General features: G+C 39.4%; 1 protein-coding gene across 1 annotated transcript in view; it reads right to left on the reverse strand.

Moving 5' to 3' along the window:
* Positions 1–750: 750 nt before the first annotated feature.
* tnni3k (TNNI3 interacting kinase) overlaps positions 751–9,105 on the reverse strand; it is a 12,765-nt gene continuing 4,410 nt past the window's right edge. Inside the window, exons 16-25 of the mRNA XM_035653985.1 lie at positions 8,664–8,858; positions 7,650–7,754; positions 7,505–7,557; positions 6,275–6,327; positions 5,644–5,776; positions 5,148–5,257; positions 4,075–4,134; positions 3,568–3,737; positions 1,834–1,913; positions 751–1,158 (exon numbers count right to left, since the gene is read on the reverse strand). Of these exons, the coding sequence (XP_035509878.1) occupies positions 1,079–1,158; positions 1,834–1,913; positions 3,568–3,737; positions 4,075–4,134; positions 5,148–5,257; positions 5,644–5,776; positions 6,275–6,327; positions 7,505–7,557; positions 7,650–7,754; positions 8,664–8,858 (1,039 nt within the window). The 3' untranslated portion in view covers positions 751–1,078. The remainder of the gene's footprint in view (positions 1,159–1,833; positions 1,914–3,567; positions 3,738–4,074; positions 4,135–5,147; positions 5,258–5,643; positions 5,777–6,274; positions 6,328–7,504; positions 7,558–7,649; positions 7,755–8,663; positions 8,859–9,105) is intronic.

Genomic DNA, 9,105 nt, shown 5'->3' on the forward strand with positions numbered 1-9,105 from the left:
TTTACATTACAATGACATCCAAGATAGTCTTCATCCTTCAGTCACCAAACAGAAAAAGCTGCATAATGAGTTTTGACTGCAGTATAAAATGTTTACAATAGACCATCTCTTCCTATTGTTGGTAACAAAGAGGCATAGTTTGTGTGAGGTATCAAGTACAGCTGCTATCACATATTACGTGTAAACAGATACTCTTCCACTCACGCTCACAAGTGAGTGAATAATTCATAGTTGTTGGACTCCCACAGCTTAGTTAGCACACATTACATTTCCACCGACTTTAGCAGTGATCAGAGAGCTGTAATTGCACTGTATCTGCATTAATGACAATTTTAGCGAGAGCCTCAACGTGATTATTTGTTTAGAGTAGACAGAAATACAGCAGGAATGCTAACCTAAGCTAACATGGACAAATCCTTCATCAATTTGCTGCATTATTTAGTTGAATAAACAGCGGTAACCTTGTGAAATGTCATAAGTAGGCACAGATTTGTGTCATTATTGCTGCTAACACTACCTCTTATATAAAAAAATATACTTAATATTTATTTATATTGCTGGTTCACTTGATTTTAATGGCTGGTGTGGGTTTGTGAGGCTTCATCTTTAATTTGATATTTGTCAATGACTGAACCCTTGTGTGATTTGGCCACTTAAAAAATAAAAACAGTGATATGGATAATGGCTTTCTGCTTTTCTCCCTCGAATGAAGATGTGTGTACATTCAATCAATGCACCAACTGACTGGCAAACGCTTGTATTTCAGATTTATGCAAACCATACACAGAAAAACTTACAATGCATACAGTATTTACAAGATCTAAAATCCCCAACAAAATATAAAAAATGTTTACATAATATAACAAATACACCTAAAACAACACAAGACTAGATATTATATTGGGTGCATACTGTACACAACTCATCCATATACAGTTAGTTACAACTAAATACATTTTAGTTAGTAAGTTAGTTAGCAATATCTACTTCTACCATCTATTTATACAATTTTAATTCAAATGAATTGAGAAAAAGAGGCACAAATGTCTGAATCAATAAGGTAATAATAAAGAGGGTTTTAGTTACTGTCCTCGAAGCTGCCACTGCTGCTGAAAGATGAGCAGAATCTCATGGTGCTCATTGGATCAGACACATAGCCTGAAAAAGAGACAAATCAATGACAACTGTGACACTCACTGTGGTCAGTTTCAGCTGTGAATAACAATATTTTTACTGCTAATGAAATTTTATATTATTTATACTGTAAATATTACATGAAAAGACAAAAAACAACAATGTATTGATCCTACTAACAAAAATGGGCACTATAGTTTATATACATTGTCCTGGAGAACCACCAAACATGTATTCATCCACTGCTGAAAATAGTCCCTGACAAGTGCACCTTTGCTCCTGTTTAAATAACTTTGGTTGTTTTAGGAAATGACTGTGTGTTTTTTTTTTTTGTAAAATGAACCTGTGTGCCACAGAGTAGGGAAATTGAAAAATGTTGGTATTTTTGCGAGATTTGTTGACAATAAGAAAACAGCAATAGCACCAGCCTTTTCTTTAAATTACTATGTATTACCTAAAACACTGAAAAAAATTGCTGACATTTAAAAGAGGATAAAATAAACGATTCCATCAGGTAAAAAGAAAAACATTGCATAACACGTCAGAGGTCGGTTTAAAGATGATACTGAATCTGTACATCTGTACTGAATCTCCTACAGAATCGGAACTTGCCAGTAGTGTAAAACTATACCAGCTTTACTTTCAAAAGCAATTACTGTCACTTTACAGCACCAATGCACATGTATTCTGCAAACCAACCATTTCGATCTATAGGAGAAAACTGCATGTTTCTTCTAAGCTCCTCCAGTGAAAGGCCTCCAGACGCACGGCGACGCTCACTGAAAAATAAAATGAATAAAATCAACCCTTACTCATTAATCCGCTGCAAAACAACACCGGTCCAGGAATATATACTGCTTCGTTTACATGGAGAAAGATAAGATGGAGCCAGATAGAAGCAGAGGAAATTCAATATGTATAACATGTCTGAGCGAATACCAGGCCGCTCTCACTTTCTTCGTAGGTCTACAAAATACAAAATTGATGAAAGGTTTCATGATGAACACAGACGCCTTCATAAAATGAAAGAAAATAATGTTTAGTAATCATCAATGATATTTATTTTGATTGAATCTGTTTTCTTCATTTGATATTTGGACATTTTGGATCATATGTTTTGAGGTTTTTTTAAACATCAAGAAAGGTTATGTCTAACTTTTGAGAGAGCGCCAGGGAATTACTGACAAGTCATTGGCACACCACAATAACCCCACCTCCTGTTTCTGGCTTCATGGTGACTGTTACCAGGCTCCAACTCCACACACACTGAGACACACACAGCACAGAGGCTCAAAGCCAGACGTCTAATAGAGGCCTTCCTCCTCGGTCAGAATGCCATGCATGTTTTATTGCATTTGCTTTCCTTTGTTTCCTGTTCAGTATCCAAGCAACTCTGATCCTCACTGTTGCAGTAAGTATCTTAGCTGGTCTACACGTTATTGGCAGTACAATTGTTCAGACGGCGTCACTTCTACAAATTAGAGCAAGCCCAGACATGATGTTTGTGGAATTCCTGTTAAAGCGAAAACATTTAATTTAAATTTCTATTTTGAAAAACAACTTCTGATTTCTTGTTTAAATCTTTTTTTAATTTGTGAGGCTTATTCACATGGTAACTGTAGAGATAACCATGTAAATCACTTTAAGACATTTAAACATCTGCGTTCCCTCTGCATTGACTATAAAACAACATCCGTACATACAGTTTGATCTCAGATTGATTTGGCTTCAGAGAGAAACTTTTTTAACCAATCGAATGTCTGAGAAAAGATCTCTGTAGTTGACTAAAGTCTTATTCGACTGATAATGCTGTACTAGAAATACTTGACTCATTATGGCTAAAAGCCAGCGATTATGTTGGGTGGGGAATGTGCCAGATCAAATAAGTGATTTAAAGCTAATAACTATGGATCAGTCCATTCAGCTATCAGGATACCCGTGACAGATAATATTATTGATATGATTTCACTTTAGTTAAGTGGGCCACAGTAGGTTTGTTTTTTTTTATTGTACGTCAAATACTTGAATTGTAGGGAATTCTGCATCTCATGCTGTCCCACCATTTTAAAGAACTATCTGGCAGAGCTTTGGCTACATTAGTTTGACATTGTTGTCCATTTTTGTGTTAAAAAACATTTAGCATTTTCAAAACTGCCCTGACCCAACTGCCCAGAGAGAGAGAGCACTGTGGTTGTTTAATTGTGTCCCAATGAAGAACCAAAGTATTATTTTTTTGTTGCTAAGTCATTAAACTAGAAAGACTCAACAGCAGGGTTATCAAAGCGTCTTGCAAACAACTTAAGATGATTAAAACCCAGATTAGGCCACAACCAGCTGGGTTATTGTGCAACTGTGAATGTGGCCAATGTGCAGTAAATGACTGTCACCCTCTCGACCTTCACCTGTCTGTGGAGGTGCTTGAATTTATCTTACCTCTGTGTCCAGAAGGCGTAGGCGCGAGTGTTGAGAGCGTACTCGAGCTCAAAACGGGAGCGCAAGGCGGCCACGTGGCTCCGTCCAGGTCCTCCTCGCCCGAGCAGACAGTCAGTGGAGGAAGAGGGTGACAGGGAACCGCTGCTGTTACTGGAAGCTGGAGACATTAGCTACCACAGCAGTAGGAATATAGTTATAATGACAGAATTTAATTCTCACAACATATATGTCTTCAGGGTGTCTGCAGGGTCATAAAAGGGTGTCTGCAGGACATAAAAAGTCAGAGATCCAATTATCTGAATTTTTCAGTCTCACTTTTACTTTTGTGTTTTGGGGAAGAAAATGTATCATGCTGTGACAACTAGAAAAGAAAACTGACATTTTTCCTTCATATCCTTGCCAATCTGGACATAAAATAGGTATTAAATTGCCTTCATAATGGTATTAAAAAGTCAAAAGTGAACCTGTTGAAACCCGGAAGTGTTAAACGACATTTAACATATATACCTCAACGTTGCACAAGCATTCCTCCAGGTTGGACACCACCTCAGAGAACTCTGGCCTGTCCTGAATTGGAAAATGCAAACTATAATTATTTCTGAACAATCAGAGGCATCAGGTACAGACACAAACACGGTCCTGTATGTTGTGCTCATTTTAATCCACCCACACACAAAGCAAAGGTGAACTCTGCTTCAAAAGCAGTCCTTAGATCTCGTGCCTCACTGTAAAAGAACAAACACCGCCACACCAGAGCTGTTCAATTATACATCACATCCTCAGATAGAGGTCTGTTTGAGTACTTCAATACATGAGACCAAGAATATTAGGACAACACAGTAAAGATGAAAACATTTTTTTAGTAAATACTTTTCAGGTGATATTGGTGTCACAGAAGAAAATATGTTTAAATCTGTGTACACTGCAGCGTTCATTCTCTCAGGCTTTAACAAAGACCTTTTACAGTACAAATCCTGTAAACAATGCAGGGTGTCCCACTTTTAAACCCCACAGGAGCTGGTGTACTGTACAGGCGAGGCACCATGAGAGATGGATAAAAGTTTGTGATGGCCTGTTACGGTCACACTCAGGTCCTCAGCTGGCAAACAGGAAGGAGATGCACCACAGATGGTGTTATAATGTATCCTAATGAGGCTGAGAAAAAAACACGCCTGGCTAATTATTAATATCACAGCACTGAGGGAGGATCATCCAGGCCATGTGTTGCTGTGCAATAATGTATCATCTGGGGATGCGCCGCTGCCTTTCATTACTGCTGCACATGTTTGCAGCAGCAGCTGACTCAGCATCAGTTGCCTCTCTGAGCTTCAGTATGTCTAAACAGCTAATGACATGGAAGGATTTTATTGGAGATCGTTTTACAGTCTGAAACTACAAAGCAATCCCTGTTTGAGTATACGCTGGACAGCACCGCACAATGTGGATATAAACTACATTGTATAAAAGAAAAGTAAGTAAATAAATGTAGAAGTTGAGAATTAATTGAAGTTATAAGTTGATTATTTTCTATAAAAAGAGCTCAAATTAAACTCAAGAAGAGGTGAAACAGGGTTATTTACCTCTGGGCAGGCATACCATCCTCTCATCAGAAGTGCAGAGATGGGTTTGGGGATGGAGTAGCCAATAGGGGGACGGATGTGATGGTAAGCCATGTCTGCTGCTGCAGCGGCTGAGGACAGAACGACATCTTAAAATTAATTATTATTATATAATTATTACGGCCTGACAGCTTTTTTGTTCTGTTTGATTTTTCTTGTATTATTTTGTATGTATTTTCAATATATTCTGACATTAAATCTAGCTCTATTCAAGCTATGACAGAGGGACAGCAAGCTAGCATGCACAATACTGGGACCCTGAAACTGAAGCAGCTAAAAGGAGTTCAGCCTTCATTAAGTTCAATTTTACTGTGCTATTCCTTTTGTGTCAAATTGGCCTCTGTGAAAATGGTGCATTGTGTGAGAGGTCTCTTGTGGGCTCCCCTCTTAGTTTGAACTCTAAGTTTGCACACTCAGTATCACCATTTAAACCCATGACTGATGTGAATAAGAATACCAGGTTTCAAGTGAGCGAAGGGAATTTCTCCAGTCAGCAGCTCCCAGAGACAGAGGGCGTAGCTGAACATGTCTGCCTTCACTGAGTAGCGCGTACACTGGGTGAACACCTCAGGAGCCATCCAACGCAGGTTCTGTACACACACATATACACACATACACATACAGTTAAGGCAGTGAGGCTCTCAATTTGAGTGAAACCTGTATTGCCTTGGAAAGATTTTTGATTTTGGAATGATAATGCTGTGGTGCTTCAATACATCAAGCCATCATACAGACACACACACAAACGAGACCCAATTACTGACATAAACACTGTGTCCCAGCAAGGGCAAGTAGTTCCTCACAACAGGCAGCTCCCGAGAGATGTAACACACTTAACACCAAACTGCAGGCCAAGCACTCTGGGTAGTGCTGAGTCAGGACATTGAGACAAAATCTGCATGAAGGCAGTTTTTTTTTTTTAGCTGGTGGGTAATTGATGGCAGAAGCGAGCAGAAGCTCCAGCTTGAACTCCCGCAAAAAAACAGCATACACTTCAATACAACGTGCCATATTCTGTGTTGTTCCAAAAGTGTGACTGCCTCTTGTGTGTGTCAGCAAATAAATCAAAAAGAGGAGACAGCACTGACCCCCGGCTGCTTGGTCATGTTATCCTCGTCCACAGATTGTAGAAATCTGGATTCTGCAGAGGAAGGAAAGGACATGCGATGGTCAAACAACGTACATCCACTAGCAGTTAAGTCGTTTAGCTGTATTTTCATTAAGACTCACTCACACTGATCTGAACCAGTGAATCAAATCTTTGATTTACCTTATTACAAGAGACCAACACAAGAGAAACCAACATAAACACGGCTGCCAGATTAAATTATTACATTTGAGTGTAGAGATGGGTGATAGCAAAGATATTATATATAGCTAAAACTTTAAACTATATCACAATATAAAAGAAGTTGATGTTGTTTACATTGAGCTGCATTGTAATGGCACATGACCCTTTCCTAGTTTCTTCTTTTATCTCTTTGGCTTTTTTAAACAACATTGGGCCATGTCATTGAAGCTGCATTCACAAAGAGGATATATAAACTTTTTTTAAACAGTGGCCACAATTGTCAGACAACAGAAAATCTGAAAACAGAACAGACGCATAAGTAGAGTAGCGTCATAAAATAAGTAGACTCATAAGCCAGTCTCTAAATGCTTCCCTCAGTAGAGACTGAGGACTTTCTTCTAGTTTTCGTTGCTAAAACTGGGTAAAAAGGTTTTAATGCAGTTTTAAAAAACTGCATTGCAGAACCAATCCAAAGACTTTATGGCGGTGAGAAGCAGAAGTTGTGTGCTGGTAAACACTGTCGTACCATATCATGTTGCTTAGGACATCCATTTTCAGTGTAAAAAACTCTCTCCATGTTGCAAAGTGATTCACTATATCTCCAGTTTATTTCACTACGAAGAAGAATCAGGGAGAGCGCTGTTTCAGGTCAGGAATGTCCTTAAAGCCATTTAAAAGCCGTACGACTAGTACGCTGGGAGATCTATGATCATCGGGTAGCGTGAGACTATAAAGTAATCTAATGTCACTGATACACCAATACCTATTCAAAGTTAGCTAACTTTAGCCACCATAAGCTACTGGTCATACCAGACCAAGTGAGGCTGTAGCAGCAAAAGTCATGAGTGGATTTAAGTGAGCAAGGTTTAGTTTTAATGCAATCAACAAATTGTATCTCTTACAAACGTTGTTATTTCTTCTTTCAAAAGGTACATTGTTTCTTTCATTTCAATTCATTTGACTCAATGTTATTATAAAATGTTTAGTGCAGCTTTAATTTTCTTGTACAGCAAACATACCACCATACCTCCAAAATCGGCCACCACTGCGTGTCCGTCCTCATACAGCAGAATATTGTGGCTGGAGGGAACACATGCATCATGAGTAATTGTAACAGTTATTTCAGCCTGCCAATATCATCCCACCACATACTCTGCTACGGTGGCACCCACCTGTTGAGATCCCTGTGGATGATAGGCTGGGTGAGGTTGTGCAGGTACTCCATGCCCTTGGCCACATCGATGGCAATGATGAGCTTGGACTGCAGGTCGATAAGCCTGTCCATTGACACATCATTAAAGCAGCAGCCACTTAGTGCCAGATCAATGGTCCCTGCCAATCACCCACAGCACTTTACACAGATCAATAGGACAGTCTATAAAGACCGCACCTGGCCACACAGTTAGCGGAACACTTCATCTGGATCAATGATGATCCCGGCTGAGGGGGAGAGATGGGTGAGGGGACACTTCCAAGGAGGATAATGAGACCTGAAACAGTCGGTTGGGCTGTGCAAACATGTCTTTGTCAGACACTGAGTAACTCCTTAAGGTAGTTTAAGATCTTTTTCAATCTCAACATCAGAATTTTAGTCACTATCAAAGTGTCAGAATCAAGCGTGACATCAAATGAACTGATGTTAACACACCTTACTCACCAGAAAAAACAGAAGTGCAACAACATCAAACTAGAGTCAATAATGACCACTGACTTGATCGAACACCATTCTGCCACCGTGAGTGTGACAAGATTTATTACATAGCAGCAACTGTTATTTTCATTATCAATTAATATGGGGATTGTTGTTCGATTTATTGTTTATATCACCCAAAAGCCAAAGATAGTCAATTGAATTCACTTTTTAATCATAAACATAGAAAAGTAGGACATACTCAAATTTGAGTAGCTGGAAAGTGAAAACATTGACATTTATCTATATATTTTTCCATCCATTGAATAGACTAATTTTTTAATCGTTTCACCACTAATTGGTTTCTATTTTTCTGGTCAGTCAGTTTAAATCTGATGTTGCTGCCCTTTCTGTGTTTACAGTTGTTAGAGGAGATCACATCACATGGAAGTTCTGAAGTTTAGTAGATTATCTGAATCAGTGGGCACTAGATGGGGTCTATTACAGACAGTATGACAAACTCTGAGCTCCATGGCGTAGATGCACACTTCCTCACCTCTTCTGCTCATGCAGCAGAGAGAACAGGGAGCCTCCAGAGACATACTGGGTTACGATGGCGAACTGGCTGGGGTCGTCCAGACACGCCCCCACAAACTGGATGATACAGGGATGATTGAGGCGACAGAGGATGGAGACCTCTCTGCAGAACATGTCCACGTCTGACTTCGAGCAGTACGTGTTGGCTCGATAGCTACAAACGACAGCGGACGTTGAAGGAATCGTCAGTTTTTCCCCATTACCAGAGATGGGATGCAAAATGTCACATTCAGAGTTATGTTATAGGACCAGTGTGTAGGATTTAGTGGCATCTAGGGGTTAACTTGCAGATTGTAACAATTTCAATACAGCTCAGCCTTCCATGCGTGTATGTGAGTATGGTGGCTTTAAAGCTCACGAAAAATGCACAAGGCCCTCTCTACAGCCAGTGTTTGGTTTGT

The sequence above is a fragment of the Morone saxatilis genome, unplaced genomic scaffold, assembly GCF_004916995.1.
Source record: "Morone saxatilis isolate NCDOM2014 unplaced genomic scaffold, NCSU_SB_2.0 Contig12, whole genome shotgun sequence".
Lineage (NCBI taxonomy): Eukaryota > Metazoa > Chordata > Actinopteri > Moronidae > Morone > Morone saxatilis.